Source organism: Ornithorhynchus anatinus, chromosome 3 (assembly GCF_004115215.2).
Source record: "Ornithorhynchus anatinus isolate Pmale09 chromosome 3, mOrnAna1.pri.v4, whole genome shotgun sequence".
In the NCBI taxonomy this organism is placed as follows: domain Eukaryota; kingdom Metazoa; phylum Chordata; class Mammalia; order Monotremata; family Ornithorhynchidae; genus Ornithorhynchus; species Ornithorhynchus anatinus.
This window is the reverse complement of record NC_041730.1, coordinates 72,284,657-72,304,561: the sequence shown is the minus strand read 5'-3', so window position 1 is coordinate 72,304,561 and position 19,905 is coordinate 72,284,657. Positions and strand designations below refer to the sequence as shown.

The window sequence follows — 19,905 nt, the reverse complement described above, 5'->3', positions numbered from 1 at the left end:
TAAGCCACACATGCCCTCACAGGTAAACTTCACAAGCAGAGGTGACTTCAATTATGCAGGACAATTCACACACAAACACACACACACTAAACGAATATCAATCCTTAAACATTTCATTTGAAATCTGTTTATGCAGCCATGATCTAAACAAAGGTCATTCTTAACATTAGGTAACAAATTAATTTTCATCATGCAGATCAGCTAAGGCAGCACAAGTAGAGAACTAGGTCCCTAAAGTAGTTCTCTGCAGCTCTGAACTGTGTGTTGACAGGAATGGAAGATCTATAAGGAGGAATTATTCTTAAATTTAGATAAATACAACTCTTATAAGAAAGCTCTACTTAATCACTGGCTATTTGAATTGCCTTGTTTCACTCATTCACTGGCACTTACAGCCTATGTAAGAAATCTTATACGCTGATTTACTCTTTATGCTACAGTTCTGTGAACAAGAGAACTGCTTGTAATTATGGTTACTACCATGCTGCTATTCCCCAAAGCAAACAACTGTGACCACAGAGTCAGTTTTAAACTCAATTTATTACCAAGTATGTATCCCTGAAGAAATGGTGCTGAATAATTATTCATGTCAACTTTCTTTTTTGGTAATAAGCACTTTCTTCCCTCATGAAACACTGCATTATTGCTGTTGAATTAGGTTTAACATGGATTGTGCAAGGGACAAGGCCTTGGAAGGCGAGTGGCAGTTCATACATAACTTAAGTCATTTGAGGAATTGCACTGCTGCCTTAGGGATCTTACCTCTTGAGACTGAGGAACTTTTAGGTTCGAAGAGGACTGTACTTTATAACATCAATGGTGGATTAAAAAGGAAATACTGAATATAACTATGGAAATGAAACTCAAAATGAGTATTGTTTTCCATACTTGTTCCTCTCCCTTGATTTTAAAAATCATGTATGGTAAGTGGGGCTCTTTCTTTTTAACCTTCTGCTCTTTCCCTAAATGAAGACCAGTTGAAAAACAGAATGACAGTCTTCAACCAGGGCAACGAAGGAAAAATAAAAGGACCTTTTTTCTATTACCTGGGCAATTATACCTATATAAATCTTACCTCTGAGAAACAGAAACTCCAGCATCTAAGACATGTGATTTTAGTTCTGCTGCTGCTTTTTCAACATGCTATTTAAAAGCACTGTTTCTCTTTTGCCATATATGTATGCTCTCTCTAAAAAGGGGCCTTGCTGGTCGGTTTCAAGCTCCTAGCCTGTGTGGTGACAAGACAGCACATAACTGACCCAAGGGCAAACAGTACAACAAGAGAAGCTGGTCAAAACAGATTTTGGGTGATGCTTGAAATATAAACAAGCTATTTTAAAGTAGTGTACATGCCTGCACACTAAAGCAGCATGGCTTAGTGGAAAGAGCACAATCCTGGGAGTCAGAAGGCCTGGATTCTAAGCCTGGCTCTGCCGCTTGCTTGCTGAGTGACCCTGGGGAAGTCAAGTTACTTCTCTGCCCCTCAATTTCCTCCTCTGAAAATTGTGGGTTAAATATCTGTTTTGTCTTAGACTGGGAATCCCATGTGAAACAGAGAGGCTTTACTGTATCTACTTCAGTGCTTAGTGCTTGGCATACAGTATGTGCTTAAATACCACAATTATCATTATCAGTCAATGGGCAATGAGAACCACAAATTCAATTTGAAAGCCTAAAGAGTTAGTCAACAGTTCATCCTCTAGACTGTAAGCTTGCAGTGAGCAGGGAAGGTGTCTATTTATTGCTATATTGTTATACTATTGTTATATTGTACTCTCCCAAGCACTTAGTACAGTGCTCTGCCCTTGACTCTATTTATTGCCATTGTTCTTGTCTGTCCATCTCCCCCGATTAGACTGTAAGCCCGTCAAATGGCAGGGACTGTCTCTATCTGTTGCCGACTTGTTCATCCCAAGCGCTTAGTACAGTGCTCTGCACATAGTAAGCGCTCAATAAATACTACTTAATGAATGAAAGGAAGCACTTAATAAATATGATTGGCTGGCTCCCATGGACGATTAATCAATCAGTGGCATTTATTGAGTGCTTATTATGTGCAGAGCACTGTACTATTGTACTACTTGGGAGAGTACAACAGCATTGGTAGACATGTTCCATGACCAGTTACAGTTTCCAGCTCCTTATGGTCCTTTCCTGCTGCACAAGCACTTGGTACAGTGCTTTGCACACAGTAAGCACTCAATAAATATGACTGAATGAATGCACTTGGTGGTAGAGGTCCCAGCTGAGGAACCACTAACTGGGCTGTGGTTTTTGGATCCCCTTGCCTGGCCAAGCCCAGGTCCTTGCCCACTGGGGTGATGGTGCTCTCTGTGTACCTTCTCCTCAAATACAACATTGGTTTCCAAATTACTTGGAAGTAATGGGGGAGGAGGAGAGACAAGCCTCCAACAACTAAGTGATGGTGTTTTTCTAATTTGGTATATTTAATTTTGGCTTTTTGTGATATGCCCTATGCTAATGTTTTACAAAATACAAGCAAATACCCTACAGTAGTTTTCTGCAGAGTGGGTAAGGTCTACTATAAGTTCTCATTGAAGTTTTGACTACTAGGTTTGGCAGAAAAGTGAAATAAAACCAGAGGGCACTTGAGAGAACTACATTTTGCCAATTACAAAAAAAGGAAAGAATGAGAAAATTCTGGATTTGGAGATAGGTTACTGCCAAAACCAAAATATTGACAAGGTTTCTTTCTTGGTAAAGAGTTATGGAAGGTTCTCTCTTGAACGACAGATTTTTCAGCTCCAGATATGCTGAAACACCGCTACAGCCTCTAAACTTTCTGACATAAGAACACCACAGGACTCTTATTCTTTATAACGAAGAGCAATGTGGCCTGGGGGAGAGAACACGGACCGGGGAGTCGGGCACCTGGGTTCTAATTCTAGCTTTGCCCCTTGTCTGCAGGAACAGCTATGTTGGGTGCTGGAGAAAAAGAGGGCATGCTTCTGGGTGCTGGAGAAAAAGAGGGCCTTTTTCTAGGCAAACTAGGTCCAGGGCTGCACTGGCAGAAGTGGGGAGTGATGTGAGAGAGGCAATAACTGAGAGAATGGTGATATGGCACCCACTCTGTCCACTTCCCAAGTGAAAAGAACCAATAATCTTTGGTTCGTTGGCCCTTTCATCCCTTTCCCTCTCTCCTTTTGCTATTTTTCTACCTTCGCCTAAATCAGATGATTGGCTCTTTGCACTACAATTGTTCAAAAGTTTTAATTTTGCTTCCCTTTCCTGCAGGAAATATTGCTGACCCAGGCCGTAAGTATAGAGCTAATTCAGTAAGGCAAGTAACAGGTTTGAGAACCTGAAAAGATGGATGTAAAAACAGGTCTGAGAACCTGCACACTGCATGTACATACACACACCAGAAACATGTCTACCAACTCTTGTTTTACTGTACTCTCCCAAGCACTTAATACAGTGCCCTGCACACGATAAGTGCTCAGTAAATACCACTGATTGATTGATGGGCATGCATACATGCGCGTGTGCATACACACAAACACACATATACAAGACACAATTTATCAGATGTTTATGCTGATAGGTTCAGAAACTAGCTTCTGGTTTCAATGTTGTGACTTATTGTTCAATTTTAATCCTTTGTAACAGGTCATGCCATTCCCTCCTGCTGCAGGTCAGATCAGTCCCTCTGCCATCACTGTTTCCTCGCAGCCCATATCTATGCCACATCGTTTGAGGTCATAGCTCATCGGGTCTTTTATCCACTTTCATACAGTTCTCCAGCTACCGTTTACTGAAAAATGCTGTTTGGGTATTCTAGTGTTGCCTGACCTTTAATGCTTAAGGGGAAATGAGGTTTGCCCCACACCCTAAAGGACACGTCATAAAATACTTATTTACCACTTGACTCCAAACTGCCATGGGTAAATTGAGAATAATAATAATGTTGCTGGTGATGATGTTAGGGGTTTATTACTTACCTAGCATTGTGCTAAACTCTGGTACTGGAAATGCATCAGGAGGGAAGGCATACACATGCAGCTGTCTATTGAAGATGCAAGGCAAATCTTTCCCATTCAAAAAAATCTATGCAAAGAATCTGGAGGCCCCAATCTAGTATTCCCTATTACCACTACCCAGTTTTTTGATAAGTTGCATGGTCTAGTGTTAAGAACACAGGGAGTCTCAGGACCTGGGTTCTAACCCTTGATCTGCCACTTTTTAAATATTTGTTAAGTGTTTATTATGTGCCAGGCACTGTGGTAAGCACTGAAGTAAACACAGGCTAATTAGGTTGGACACAGTCCATGTTCCACATGGGGCTCACAGTCTTAATCCCCATTTTATAAATGAAATAACTGAGAAGTTAAGTGACTTGCTCCAAGTCACACAGCAGACTTGCAGTGGAGCTGGGATTAGAACCCAGGTCCTTCCTACTCCCAGGACCATGCTCTTTCCACTAGGCCACCCTGCTTTACTTATCTGCTTTGTGACTGTGGGCAAGGCACTAAACCTCTCTGTGCTTCAGTTACCTCATCTGTAAAATGGAGATTAAATCCTACTTCCTCCTGGGGAGACGGTGCGCCAGGGACTCTGTCCAGTGTGATTATATAATAATAATAATAATTACGCTACTTGTTAAGTACTTCTTATATGCCAAGCATATAAATTAATCAGATTGGATATGGTCCCTGTCTCCCATTGAGTTCACAATCTTATCCCTATTTTACTGATGAGGTAACTGAGGCACAGAGAAGTTAAGAGACTTGCCCAAAGTCATACAGCAGACACATGGCAGAGCAGGGATTAGAAGCCAGGTCCTTCTGACTCCCAGGCCCATGCTCTAACCACTAAGCTCATTGCTTTGTATCTAGTGCTTAGTATTGTGTGTGGTAAGCACCATGATTAATTAATCCAAATGACTATAAATTCAAATGATATCTCCTGCTCCATGGACAAAGCTTCCTCAAAGTTTTCCCAGATAGCCCAACAGATCCTGCAACAGGGATTTTCTAGGTTGGCCTGATTGTGAGGCCCTGAGAGAAAATTCCCAGATCTCCGGAATGCCTTTTTTTTTCTTCCAGGAGCCGGATTTCCCCACTGAGCCAGAAAGCTGCTATCACTGCCCAAACCCACTTCTTTATGGGTTTGCTTTTCATCATGTTATCTTCCATTCTTGTGAGTGGTTTCTAAATCCACCTAAAAATGTTTATATCTGAATATAATGGCATTTCACACAAAGGTGCTTTTGGTTCTTTCTAATAAGAACAGGTGCGGTCCTTCCAGCATTTTCAGTGTTTTCAATTCCCATTGAATTTAACTACTTCTGGACAAGGCTGATATTATTAAGTGAGAGAAGGACACTGTGAGCCTGCTGTAGGCAGGGACTGTCTCTATTTGTTCCTGAATTGTACTTTCCAAGTGCTTAGTACAGTGCCCTGCATACAGCTAGTGCTCAATAAATTCAAGTGAATGAATGAAGAAGACAAAATCAGGTTTTGGCCTGCAAGAGGAGACTGCTTCATCAGTCAGCACTGCCAATCTCTAGACATGATTTTAGACAATTTCTACACAAGTCAGCCTAGATTGCTGACTTGCTGGATTCTGGAAATCCCTTGGGTGACCCTGGAAGGATGAGGCTCCAGTCTGGACAATCCAAGGAGCACAGTAATTAACATGTTAGTAAGTGTTCTCTCCTTCCTTCAGGCAGATCAGGGAGGAAGTGATCTTCCATAATGCTGGCCCAAACAAAATTAAGCCAACGTTCTCTTGCTTATAAATGCTTAGTTTTAATGGTATTCCCTCCAAATAGCAGGCAGCAATTATAGTTAATGCTTACCAGTGTTTATCATTTTCAATGAGAAAGATGGAAAAGAGCATATCACATGAAATGTTTGAGTGCAACCAGCAGGATATCTGCTAAGGACAGATGAGCTCCAATTCAAATAATAAACTAAAACAGAGGGTCAGTTCCTTAGGGTCAGCTCTGTCAGTCAAAAACAGGATAATTCTTTTAAATGCCATTAAATTCATCTATTTTAACTGCCAAGCTGACATTTCTGCCAGTTTCCTTGAAGGAAAATGAAAAAAATGAAGAATGCAAAAGATTTATAATTTCCAACTACATGCTTCAAATAGCAGATTTCAAGATTTCATAAAATGGGAGTGGGCTGCGATGTTCTGGAACCCAAAACACTAAATAATAATCTATTCCCTGCCAAGTTCTAATGTTCAGCCAGAAATTAATTTCAAGACAATCAATGGATTACACAACTGAGTTAAAATTATTCTCCCCACCTTCAAAGCCTTCTTTGGAGAAGAAGGCACATCTTCTCCAAAAGGCCTTCCCAGACTAAACTCCACTTTTCCTCAACTCCCACTCCCTTCTGGGCCACCCTAACCTGTTCCCTTTGCTCTCCTTCCCTTCTCCCAGGCCTACAGCACTTATGTATGTGACTGTAAATTTATTTAATTGTATTGATGTCCATCTCCCCGCTTCTGGACAGTAAGGTTGTAGCAGGGAATTCACTGTTTGTTGGATTGAACTTTCCCAAGCTCTTAGTACAGTACTCTGCACAAAGTAAGCACTCAGTAAATAAAATTGAATGAATGAATGAAATTAAAAAAAAAAAACTTGCAATTTCCATCAAACATTTTAAGCAGTATGATGCAGTAAGGGACAAAAGGGATCCATTCCACAAAATGAAGGAATCATATTTTTACTAAGGGCTGATAATTATTAGAGGCATTATCAGTGGACTTCAGCTTCAGGGAAACTAGCTCACATATTTCAATCCAACAAACAGATAACAGTGCTCTTGCTATCTCTTACTAAAACACTAGCCCCCTTCTTTTTTCCCTCTCTGACATCTTCAACTATTTGCTCTCCACTAGCTTCTTCCCCACCATTTTCAAACATGCCCATGTCTCCCCTGCCCTAAAAAAATGCCACAAACCTCCCTTGATCCCATAGCTCCTGCCAGTTATTACCTTATTTCCCTTTGACCATTCCTCTCCAAACTTCTTGAGCAAGTTGTTCTCACCCACCGTCTCAAGTTCCTCTGCTCCAATTCTCTCCTTGACCCCCTCCAATCTGACTTCCGTCCCCTTCGCTCCACAGAATCCACCTTCTCAAAGGTCACAAATGATCTCCTTGCCAAACCAATGGCCTCTACTCCATCCTAATCCTCCTTGGCCTCTCAGCTGCCTTCGACACTGTCGACCATCCCCTCCTCCTCCATACCTTATCTCACCTTGGCTTCACGGACTCTGTCCTCTTCCTGGTTCTCCTCCTATCTCTCTGCTCACTCATTCTCAGTCTCTTTCATGGGCTCCTTCTCTGCCTGCTACCGCCTAACTGTGGGTATCCCTCAAGGTTCAGTTCTGAGCCTCCTTCTACTGTCATCTACACCCACTCCCTTGGAGAACTTGTTGGCTCACATGGCTTCAACTACCACCTCTATGAGGATAATTCCCAAATCTATACCTCCTGTCCTGATCTCACTCCCAATCTGCAGTCTCACATTTCCTTCTGCCTTCAAGATATCTCCACTTGGATGTCCTGGCCATCACCTCAAACTTAAGATATCAAAAACAGAACTACTTATCTTCCCACCCAAACACTGTTCTTCCCATGACTTTTCCATCACTGTACACAGCACCACCATCCTTCCCATCTCACAAGCCCGTAAGCTTGAAATTATCCTTGACTCCGCTCTTTCTTTCAACCTCCCTATTCAATCATTAAATACTGTCAGATCAAACATCACTAAAATTTGTCCTTTCCTCTCCACCCAAACTACCATTCATACATTCATTTGTATCTATTGAGCGCTTACTATGTGTACAGCACTGTACTAAGCACCTGGAAAGTACAAATAGGCAACAGAAACAATCCCTACCCAACAACGGGCTCATGTTAATCCAAGCACGTATCCTGATTCTGCCTCAATTTCTGTAACAGCCTTCTTGCTGACCTCCCTGCCTCCTGTTTCTCCCAACTCCAGTCCACACTTCACTCTGCTGCCCGGATGATTTTTCTACAAAAACATTCAGACTCTGTTTCTCCACACCTGAAGAGCCTCCAGGGGTTGCCAAATTCAATAGTATTTATTGAGCCCTTACTATGTGCAGAGCACTGTACTAAGCACTTGGAATGTACAATTTGGCAACAGATGGAGACAATCCCTGCCCAATGATGGGCTCACAGTCTAAACACCTCTGCATTCAACAGAAACTTCTTACCATCAGCTTGAAAGCACTCAAATCACCTGGCCCCCTCCTACCTCACCGCTTTACTACAACTCAGCCCGCCCACTTTGCTCTTCTAATGCCTCCCTACCTACTTTACCTCACTTTCATCTATCTTGCTGCCATCCTGTCACCCATGTCCTGCCTCTGGCCTGAAACACCCTCCTTCAAGTCTGAGAGGCAATTACTCTCTACAAAAAAAACCTTACTGAAGCCATATCTCCTCCAAGAGACCTTTCCTTATCTAAGTTTCTTTTCTTTTTTTTCACTCCCTTCTGCATCTCCCTGACTTGCTGTTCCCTTTACACATCGCCCATACTCCAGCCCAGAGCACTTAAGTACATATGTGAAATTTATTCATCAATATTTCTGTTTTCCCCTTTAAACTGCAAGCTCCATGTGAGTAAGGAATGTGTTTATGTTGTTCTATTGTACTCTCTCAAGTGCTTGATACAGTGCTCTGCACATTCAACAAATATGATTGATTAAAATATGCATATTTATAGCTAAATACATTTAACTTTATGGAACATTCTTTAAAGGCTGTTTAAAACTGCTAGCCAAATTTTAGCAGATACTCTGATTAGAAAGGACTAGTTCTTTCCTCAGAACAAATTAACTTTTAGGTTATCCCAAAGAAACCTGGACTTGCTTATAACAATTACACCATTGTTCTCAAAATTAAGAAAAAAAAAAAATCAAACCTTGTACACATTAGTTGGAGAGATCTGGCATCATTTTCCCAAATACAAACTATTTCTTGTTAATACAACTTTAACCACAGGGCAGACAGCCCCTGAAGCAAAGTTTGTTTCTTTTACGATCTCCTTCGCTGAGCCTTTTAGGTATGGCAAATGGATAACTTAGTTCCATGAAGAAAGAAACCCAAACCACAGCAAGTATTGGAGTCTATTAGTGAGGCTAAATCATTTAAAACAACTTCAGTTAGAGGGAAAAATTCAATCACTAGTTTGACTGTGTGCCTAAAGTGTAGAGCACTCTACTATGTGCTTGGGAGAGTACAAAGAGGCAAATGCCTATGAAAATACTGAACCCACTAATTCAAAATCATTCCTGCCTCTGAGAAATGGAAAAACTTTTCAATAAAACAAAAATCCCCTGAAACAATTTGAAGCTATGCTCTTTCTCATGAATATTTACTCAGATGCTGAATTAAACACAATTGGAATAAAGCCCGTATTTAATCGTCCCATGCCTAATAAAACTATCTGAGGGAGTTGCGTCCTTCAATGTTTTGGGGACGAAATGAGATGATTTTTGTAAAAGTGTTATGGAAATTAAGAACGATGTACAATTTTGAGCTATTATAAGGGCTCAGCATGAATCTGCTTCAAAAGTTCTTAATTAGAAATATTTCCATTTCAAGAACGCCTATTCAAAACTTCAATTAAGAAAAACTACAAAAGTAGTGCTCTTCTTCTTCAAGAACTAATTAGCTTATTCAGAGCAAAACCAGGAATAATAATATCTAAGATTCATTAGGCCGGAAAAATAGCTCTCAGTTTAAGGTAGGTTGGAAAATTTGGGCAAGGAAAATTTCTGAACTATTTCCAAAGCGTAACATATGGCTGACCAGGAACCCCGTAAACCAAGAAAAGCAGGAAAATGGGTGGAATAAAATCACCAACAGCAAATTGGGATGCAGTGGGTCGGGCAGATGCTCTAAGAGCTGGAGCTGCAGTTAAAGAGGTTCCTGCCACCCTGCCAGCAGCTAGATCAGAGCAGTAACCATGTCAAGGTGATCTTTGATTCCAGGCCCAGGACTCCGGACCCTGGCCCAAGCCAGGATGTGAGACCTCAGTAAACTTCTGAGCATATCCGTAGAAGTACAGAGGGATAATTACCTGCCCAGATACAGCCTAGCTTGACTCATACGGCTGCGTGTCTTTGGCTCTCCTAATGGATGGACCATCCTCCAATCTCAGGTTCTCTCACTAGGGCAACAGTGGAAACTCTCTGGCTTTATTTCCCCCACAGTACTTTGGTCCTCTCCACCCAAACCTAATATGGGAGGAGCCTGAAATCCTTGATGTATTTAACAAACTGACCAGAGGAGTATCAGTCACTTTCTACCCACTTCCTTCGACCCCTAGAGCCCCCTTTTTAAATTTGCTTTTGTATAAACAGGGTCTTCCTTCAGTTTGAAATCACTACTGCTCCTCTTGTTTGCCCCACATGGGACAGGGACTATGCCCAACCCAATTCTCTTCTTTCTACCCCAGTGCTTAGTACAGTATCTAACACATAGTAAGAACTTCCCTAATACCACAATTACTATTAAGTGAAAGGACAGGGAATCTTTGATACCGATTTCTTAGAAGACAGAGTGAACACACTTTGGTCATTTTAGTAGTTATAGTATTTATTAAATGCTTACTGTGTGCTAAGCATTGTAAGAGCTGAGAAAGAGTACATGGAGAGTGGTGGGGGGGTGATTAGACGTGATGATGATGGTATTTGTTAAGCACTTACTATGAGCCAAGCATTGTTCTAAGTGCTGGGGTAGATACAAGGTTATCAGGTTGTCCCATGTGGGTCTCACAGTCTTAATCCCCATTTTACAGATGAGGAAACTGAGGCACAGAGAAGTTAAGTGAATTGCCCAAAGTCACGCAGCTGACAGTGGCAGAGCCAGGATTAGAACTCACAACCTCTGAATCCCAAGCCCATGGTCTCGGTCCTTCAAGGAACTCACAATCTGGAAAATGAAAAGGGGAAAGAAAGCCTGGAGACACATAAGGAGACCTGAAACAAAATATTAAGCAGACATAAACACAACAAAATGCTCAGTAGGGTACTGTGGCTAGTGGAGAAGAATTTCTGGCACCTCAAGGCTCATAGTCCACAATCAAAGCCATGGCCTCAGTGACTTCTGAAGATAAAGCAGCCACCACAACTTCCCAGGTTTTTATGGCTGTTGTGTGACTCGGGCTTAAACTAGATGACTCTGAGGCCCCTTCCAGTTCTATTTGTTATATTTGTAAGACATTCATTAATAGAAAAAATGTATTTTACATTTTTAAAATGCCCTAACAAACAATCTTGGAACATCAATTTTCTGTTTTATGATACCTGGAAGGCCCAGCAGTGTGGTCTTAGGAGGCAGACCACACAGGGTGGAAATCAGGGGTCTATTCCTCACTAACTCTGTGACTTCTTCATTCCTTCCCTGTGCCTCCGCTTCCACTGGTTTCTGAAACAGGGACCAAATCTGCCGTCCACATACTTCACAAGTATGAGAAGCGGTGTAACCTAGTGGATAGAGCACAGGACTGGGAGTCAGAAGGACAAGTATTCTAATTCCAGCTGCACCACTTGTCTGCCGTATGACTTTGGGCAAATTACTTCATTTCTTGGTGCCTCAGTTACCCCATCTGTAAAATAGGGATTAAGACTGTGAACCCCATGTAGGATATGGCCTGTGTCCAAAACTGATTAACTTGTTTCTATTCCACTGCTTAGTACAGTGCCTGGCACAGAGTAAGTGCTTAACAAGTACCATTAAAAAAAGAAAAAGAGAAGTGTGGGGGAGGGCATAAGAGGAGAATAAAATCATAATTAATAATTATGGCATGGGTGCTTACAGTTTTATCCAATTTAGCCAGATTTCTAATTCCCAAATCATTTTTTAAATGACTTAACCCACATTGGGTTCTTTAAAAGAATGTTTTTCTCACAGTTCTCCCTTTCAAAATGAACTAGTCCAATTCAGGAATACACATAATTTGTCACGGTTGACAATTCAAGTTAATGCATTTATGTGATGGATTCCTATTATTGCCTGTCGTGAATTTTGGAATGCAAAAGATTTAAGTTAATTTTCCTTCTTCCCAGTTTGCTGATCTCTTGGGTGAGTCTTTTTGCTCCAAAATAAATGGATATAGTCTACCACTTATTGAGTATGGGTTTCTCACATAAAATGTCTCAGAAAGAGGAGTAAATGAGTAGTCTACATAAAAAACTGGGGATTCAAGTCTGAGAAACTCTGTCTTGAAATAGTAATTTCTAAAGGTTCAATTATCCACACTTTCTAATCCTCATAGGATATAATAAAAATTATAAAGAGGATAAGGACTCTTGATCTGACAAAACCAAAAGCTTAGGATGCAAAAGTTAGTGATTCTGATGCATAAATTTAAGTTGGTTGGAACTTTCCAAAGACAGTATTTTTCTATAAGAATATTGAATGGGATAACATAACTAAATACTGTCTTAAAATAATCTTGTTTGTTCATTAACCTTTAGTTATGGTATCCCATTCAATATTCTTACAGAAAAATACTCTCTTTGCAAAGTTCCAACCAACTTAAGGACAGTCTTTCTTGTGCAATCATGGTTCAATCCACCATCAGCCATCTTACAATCACAACCCTAGCTCTTGAAATATTTATATCCCCTGAAGCCAGCCTGGCCTCATCAAATGGAGAGTAGCATAAATCATGAAACTGGCAGAGAATGTATCGTGAAATTCATCCAACACATGCAAAAAACACTTGTGCTCCTCTCTATTGTCCCTTGGATCAATTAAAATTCTAGATCGAGAGCATCAAGGATCTCCAGCAACTGGCTCCCACATACCTAGTGTCTCCTTTTTCCCTAGTACACCCTAAATGGGGATTCCTACACATGACTCTTGCTCCCAGAAATGGTGCCCTTCAAACCATGCCCCTTCCCTCTTTCAAAGCTCTACAAAAATCTTATTGCAATTTCAGGCTTTTCCAGATTAAGTGCCTGGACCACAGTCGTGATATCCAATTCAGCTGCCCCAAATTACATGCACAGCACTGTAAACTCTATGCTCATACACGGTATGTCAACTCTAATTTTGAGATATCTAACACATGTACAGTTTAGCTAATAGTTGGTTCAGGTTTTTATAATTTGTCCAAGTCAATCAATGGTCCTGATTGAGTACTTACTGTGTGTAGAGAACTGAAATGAGCATCTGGGTGAGGACAACAGATAGATTGTAAGCTCCTTGAAGGCAGGGATCAAGTCCATCTAACAGAGTTACAACCCAGTCTTCCTCCATTAGATCAAAACCCTCAAGAAAGCCACTATGCGTTATTCACTCAGATTCCACAGTACCAAGTGCAAGTGTGAGCAACCTTTTGGGCCCAAGAGCCATTCACCAATTTGGGGGGAGGGGGTGTTTGGGGGCCACACACTTCCAATAGGGCCGAGAGATTTTAAAGAGATGGAAGCAGCTGCACTTCTGACGAGGGTAGTTCCTAATGGCCTCTGAACCTGCCATGGATCCATCCAGCAATCCTGTGTGACACTGCTCTCCGAGCCGCCCCATGCGGGGAGGTTACCGACTCCATTTGCAACGAGCTCAGAGACAGTTTGATGCCACTGCGGGTGGAAGCTCAGCCGCTTCTGCCAATCAACTGCTTGAGTCCACGGGCCAAGGTGAATCACTTGGTGGGTGAGATCCAGCCCGTGGGCAGTATTTTGCCTGTCCCTGACCTACTTTGATGCTCTGCTCAGACTGGTATGATACTGTTGATGATTCTTCACGACTATTTTAAAAAGTTTGTTTGGGAAGGTCAATACGGAAACTTTTGGTTCTAAAATATTACTGACAAGAGGCCATTTTATAGATAATACAATTGTAGCCTCCAAACATACAGTGGCCATGGATGTAGATCATATTACAGGAGTTTTGTTTTTTTTAAGAGTTCAATCTTGCAAAAAGTTAAACTAATTTTTCTTACTTGTAAAATCAAACTATCTATGTTAAGTTGAACATTTAACACTGGCAAAACTGACTATTAATAACAGCTGTCTTTATGTACAGAAAAAAATCTGAAACTCACTTCTCGAAGTTAATTCTGGAGTGCAGGCGTCAAGCCAAATAGATTAAAGATAAACTGTAAGCAAAACAAACTACTTTTTCAAGACTCAAGACTTTTTCAAGACTCAAGGGTGCTAATTACCATTTTTACATAGATCCTTTGGAATTTCGGACCTTTCCAAATCCAAGCCAAAAAGCTATTTGTCACTAGATCACAACACTTCTGTTACAAAACAGTCATGATGCTCCCTTTTAGAAAAGGTTGCGGAGCTTGTCGCAGCAAAACTTTCAGATGATGTTGGCTTTAAAACAAACATGATTCACACTGCAAATCCAAAGGAAGAGCCTTGCATATTGCACTTGAAATACTAGACCACAGCCTGAAGGAATCCTCCACTGGATCACCAAATGAAAAAAACTTGAGCAAAAGCCCACTTCACTGACTTTATTGATGGTCTGAACTTGATTTTACCTAAAAGTACATGCAATCACATAATGAAATACATCCTTGTAATAAAAACTCTTCTGACTAAAACAGAAGATATTTGAAAGGTCATAAACACTCAGTGGCAGTAGGACTGAAGACGCCCGCGTGAATGTTTTCCCTCAAGATAAATAAGGCTGTCGCAGCTGCTGCTTACCCTCTAGCACCCATGACCGATATCTATCAAACATACACTGACTGGTTCAATGGAAAAGGGAGAACTTTTTTGTATTTGTAGGAGACAGATTTTAAAAAGCGTATTTACACAACTAGTCAGTAAATGTAACCAGCCCAGACAATAATGACAGTATAGGGAATACAAAGTGGGTAATTTACTGGTAAACTCATTTCTCAAAAGAAGGATACTCCATTTCATTTGCCCAGCTCATCTAAGTAAAAGTCTTCCTATTGGCTATTAAAGTGTCCTGGAAACTTCTGGTTGGATCAGAAATCCAAGAAGAAAGGATGAATGAAAACAAGTAGGCTTCAAGCACTTGAAGTAGGGAAACAATTTCATAGCAAAAGACTTGGCCAAGCTGGGTTACTATCACAACGGCTGTTTGGGCTACACATTCTGTTTCCTAATCATTATAAAATGGTAACATGACTTTTTTTTTTCCAAACTACCAAATTGAGATTCATTGCCATGGGACAGATTCATTCTTTGGGAGAAAACTATCATTGGACATTTCTGCCCCAAGTTCCTTCCACCATTTGGTAGTAAAGAACGTTAGGAATGATTTCGAGAGTGTCTCTTCCTCAGGCTAAACAGAGTTAAAGGGACACAGCTGTTTGGCGAAATAAGTTACGGATATTAAAACAGGAAAGGGAAGGGGAAAAACTGCATAAAGGCACATGGAATAAAAAGGTTGTGGTGGACTGAATTCCCCCATTTCTCTAGCTCAGGAAGTGGTGTCCGGCCTGCCTCAAGTTTACATGAAGCTGCCCTAAAAAGATCTAATTTAAATTTAACACTGTTCTAGAAACACCTAGAAGACATCCTTTTAAATATTGATATTTCAAAACTATGGAATCCACATTTAGGAACATAAAAATATTTTTTATGGATCCACATAAATCAAAATCAAATGTGATACGCTCCGATGAAGTTCTTCCAGAAAACACTTAAGTCTAGTGTGGCTTGCGCTTATAGGTTAAAAAAAAAAATCTGATTAAGTTTTTCATACTACTTGTTTTACAAGAAATCATGAAAGCTGCAGAGTCATCATATGGCCTTGCTGAAGTTAGCAGCTGTCTTTCTGTGCTAAATTTCACTGAAAGTGAGAGCACAAGAGAACAAGAACACACACATGCAATAAAGGCCAAAATCTGTTGTAGTGAATCTGTTTTCACAGCTGGAGACGGGGTACTTACGATTCTATATACAGCATCGTCAAGCTTAGACACTCAAGTGGGCAGTGTTAAATTGCACTGCAATGCGATTTGAGCATTAATGATTCCCCTAAAAGTTTTACCCGCGCTTTGCCCATAAAGTCACTCGGCCTCCAAAATAAAGGACAACCAGACATCCAACGTCTCTCCTGCCATACACTATTACTAAATCAGAATCAAGCCAACCACAGTATGTGAAAGCATCCTGACCACCACATCTGCAAAAAACCTAGGAAACTACAAGCTACTTATCTAAATGGTTATATCAGAGATGGTCCTGACCCATTCCACCATTATTTTGATTTCATTCATTTTTTTACTCATTTATTTATTTTTACTTCTAATGAAGAGATGCATCCCTGGTTGAAGCTATAAACTGATTTGTGTACACAGAGTTGTGCTGAAATTTTGAATGGCAAAACCATTTCTATGTACCCAATATGAGATCAAGGGTATATTTCACTAAAATGCATTAACAATGAAGTAATGGGTTTCTGGAGGCCTATATAAAGCAAAGAGAATGATGCTTCTCTTCTACACCCTATAAAAAATTTCTGCACATTTTCATAACTCTTACAAACATCAGCATCCCAATGAAACCTCATTCCACAAACTATCCAAGAGAAAATTGGGTAACTTTAGAATTAATGAAAAAACCTTCCTAGACCAGAAGTTTTTAGCACAAAGCACCTTTTAACAGCACGGAAAGAATTTTCATTGGGAATAAAATGTTTCGATTCACTTGCCAGCAGAAAACAGAGTGAACAGCAGCAGCTAACTTACCGGAGCACTCACTACCGAAGTGGCAGGATCTCCGGAACTACCCTCCCCTGCGGCTCGCTCGGGTTCTTCGGAGCCACGGGTGACAAGAATTCTAAAATGCTGTTGCCTTGAGTTTTGATCTGGCCTGATCTTAAACATACAGCCTGGTCCCTGCGGGATCCTCTCTACTGAATTACTCCTGTGGATTTCAGGCCCATTACTGCTACTGCTAAGAGTTGCTGAACTTATGCCATCTTCGGTGGGAGTAATCTGTAGCGGTCGCGGCTGGACGGGATAAGAGGTGCTCCTCTCCAGCCTAATCCGGGGATACCTAACCAACCTGTCCCCCTTGGTTCCGGTGAAACCGAAATTGCAATCACTACCGGGGCTCGGAGCGTTTGCTTGAGGCTGTTGCAGCTGGAAAACAAAACACCTTTTCCCGGTACTCGCTGACACGTCGGGCACGTGCTGCAAAGACCATCGCCTCGGTTCAGAGGCAGGAGGATTATTCGGACAGTCAGACCCAAAAGGCAGCAGCCTAACCTGACGCATGTCGACACTGGAGGCACGATGCTGAATTCTCACTCCACTTAGGTTCACGCCCGAAGCGGCTTCACCTGGTTCCGCTCCTTGGGCGGTGGTGGGGGCAGCCTCATCCTGGTTATCGGAAGGAATTGCACGAAACAGCCTATGACTGCCAGAGCTGGCTCCATTGACCGGCTGCCCTGCATCCCCTGCCAGACTGGAGGAAGAGGAACTCTCTGGGTTTTCCCCTTCTGGGGATCCTCGTGGGCTGCTTGGAGATGAAGGAGGCCTCCTTGCAGGTAACGAGAAATTCTCCCGGAAGTCCGAAAATTTACACGGAAGGGCCTCCTCAGGAGGCTCTGGTGCCCCACACTCATCGGTATGTCCGTTCAGAGCTTTGCGCTGAAGGGAGATCTGCACAGACGAGCTTCTCGTAGGGCGGGCGTCGATGTTATTCAACAGCTGAGGAATAAACATGGAAGTACTTCGTTTTAGTGCTCCCACTCCTTCTTGCAGCCCAGCGTTCCCATATTCCGCTCCATGTCGAGGAAAAGCGTGAGGACCGTTTCTCCTTGGCAGAGTGTGGAATGCCATGCAAAAGTCGTCTTCTCTTTCTTGGTCTAGGATCTCTGATTCTGGGGCCGTGTTGCTTCGACCGGAACCAAAATAAAGTCGCAGCCGATGGGCCATGGTTTAACAGGAGGGGAGAAAGGGAGAGCGAGAACAACAATAATTCGGGCCTTGCCAGAAGTTGAAAATCAAAGACATAAACTCCAAGAAAAAGTGTCCCATCTGCCAAACTGTTAGCACTGCAGCCCTGATAGCGACAGATAGCAGAAATAGCCCAAGTGGCAAGCAGCATTCCAGGCGTGATTGGATAAGAGCAATCAGCGCTCTTACACACTGTGACATAGGGTAGGATGGTTAGAGTCACATGATCCAGTTCCCCCTCTCCAATGCCAGCTTATGGACTTACTCTGCCCCCACCCCCCGCCCTTTTCTCTCTTTCTTTTTTTTTTTCTGAACAGCAGAGCCTGAAACAGCACCTTCACAGCTGCTCCTTTTCCATCAGAAAGGAGCAGCCCCAGCGGGAGAGTTAGCACAGCTGACTAAGGCAGCAAACACACTCGGCGCTGCTATAAATCTCAACCCACATCATATTCACAGGGCACTTCTGAACCAACAAAAATGAAAATAAGAATTCACACGCTCACAGAGGCTCGCTATGAAAAAACAAAAGGCCCTTTCACTTCATGAACCCTCGCCAACCCTGATTCCCCAAATGAAACAAGGACCAAAGTTCTTCCCTCAATAAAAACCAACTTTTCTTTGATTCCTATGATTTTTATGACATCACCAGATGATCGGGATGGCATGCAAACCAATAAAACATACTTCATATGTAGTTACTCTCTACACAAGGTAGTTTCCTTTTAATGCTAAATAATTAGGCCATGTCTACAAGAAAAACAATATCTGTTTGGGCAGGGTGGATGATGGAAGCCGCAATTGAAGATATTACCACACTTAATGCTGCGTGACCCGCTACTATACTGATCCTCTTTACTTGAAGACTGAAATAGAGAGAGAAATGTTATATATTATAAAATTCCCCCCAACAGTGAAAGCGGCAGAATGGAAGGTTATGGTTGGGAAAAAATGCCATCTTTTCTATAGGGCAGGTAAGAGAGGCAACAGGAAATCCAAGAAGGGTGCATGTGTGGTTCTGTACTAATTTAACTTAAACACCGTAGAGAAAAACTGCTCTCAGAATTGGATGTATTCCAATGAGAAAAAGTTAACAATATTACCACAGTGCGGATGCCAAAATGGAATATTGCAATGTTTGCTAGGAGCCAAAAAGTCTCATTAGGAAGGCACACAGATGGCTTGGACACAAAAGACTCATCAGCTTTGCTGTAACTCAGAACCACAATTTCTAAAGAGTCATTTACATGGTGGTCTTTTTTAACTTATTATTTTCCATGAACCGGCACACCAGCTATTTAACAAAGAGATTTGTCTTTGAGGAAAACCAAAACAAGTGGAAAAGCCCAGAGGCAGAGGGTGACAAGCACAGCTTTGACAACAATTCTAGAAACACGGGTGGGTGGAGGATCAACCCCAAGTTCAGACCTTCAAGTGTGTTTTCCAGCAGCATGTTTTCAAATGCCGAAATGACCACTTACTAAAGAAATGGAAGCTGGTTGGTTTACTGATAAAGCTGCCAAGGACCAGTACAATCCTCTATTGTCTTAACTGAACTCTGAGCCAACGAGCATGGGCATTTGCTACACAATAACATCACTATAAATTTCCAGTGCAAACCCAGGTGATGGTATTTTAAAATAGAATGTTCCAAATAAGCTAATCAAAATGAACTTTACATTTGCAATAATCTAGAAATTAGGCTTTTAGTGAGTATGGATGGTCAGAAGATGTTCATGTTTTTCAGGATTTTAGTGACTAAATTGCCATTATAGGAAAAGGCCCCACTTTATGTGTCAAATGCTATGTGTCCAGCACTGTTAATAATAATAATAATAGTAATGATTAATAATTATGGTATTCATTAAGCACTTACTATGTGCCAAGCACTGTTCTAAGCACTGGGGTACATATGAGGTAATCAAGTTGGACACGGTCCCTCTCCAACATGGGGCTCACAGTCTTAATCCATTTTACATAAGAG

At 41.5% G+C, this 19,905-nt stretch overlaps 1 protein-coding gene across 14 annotated transcripts in view; it reads right to left on the bottom strand.

Moving 5' to 3' along the window:
• NEDD4L (NEDD4 like E3 ubiquitin protein ligase) overlaps positions 1 to 19,905 on the bottom strand; it is a 403,957-nt gene that overhangs the window by 159,628 nt on the left and 224,424 nt on the right. For 3 of the 14 annotated variants that reach the window (XM_029059761.2, XM_029059765.2, XM_039911494.1), the window contains exon 1: positions 16,710 to 17,942. The exons of 4 other annotated variants lie outside the window; for them this stretch is intronic. In XM_029059761.2, the coding sequence (XP_028915594.1) occupies positions 16,710 to 17,903 (1,194 nt within the window). In that variant the 5' untranslated portion in view covers positions 17,904 to 17,942. Of the gene's footprint in view, positions 1 to 16,709; positions 17,944 to 19,905 lie in introns of those variants that run through there. 7 more of the 14 variants (XM_029059759.2, XM_029059766.2, XM_029059760.2 and 4 more) reach the window with 4 other exon arrangements.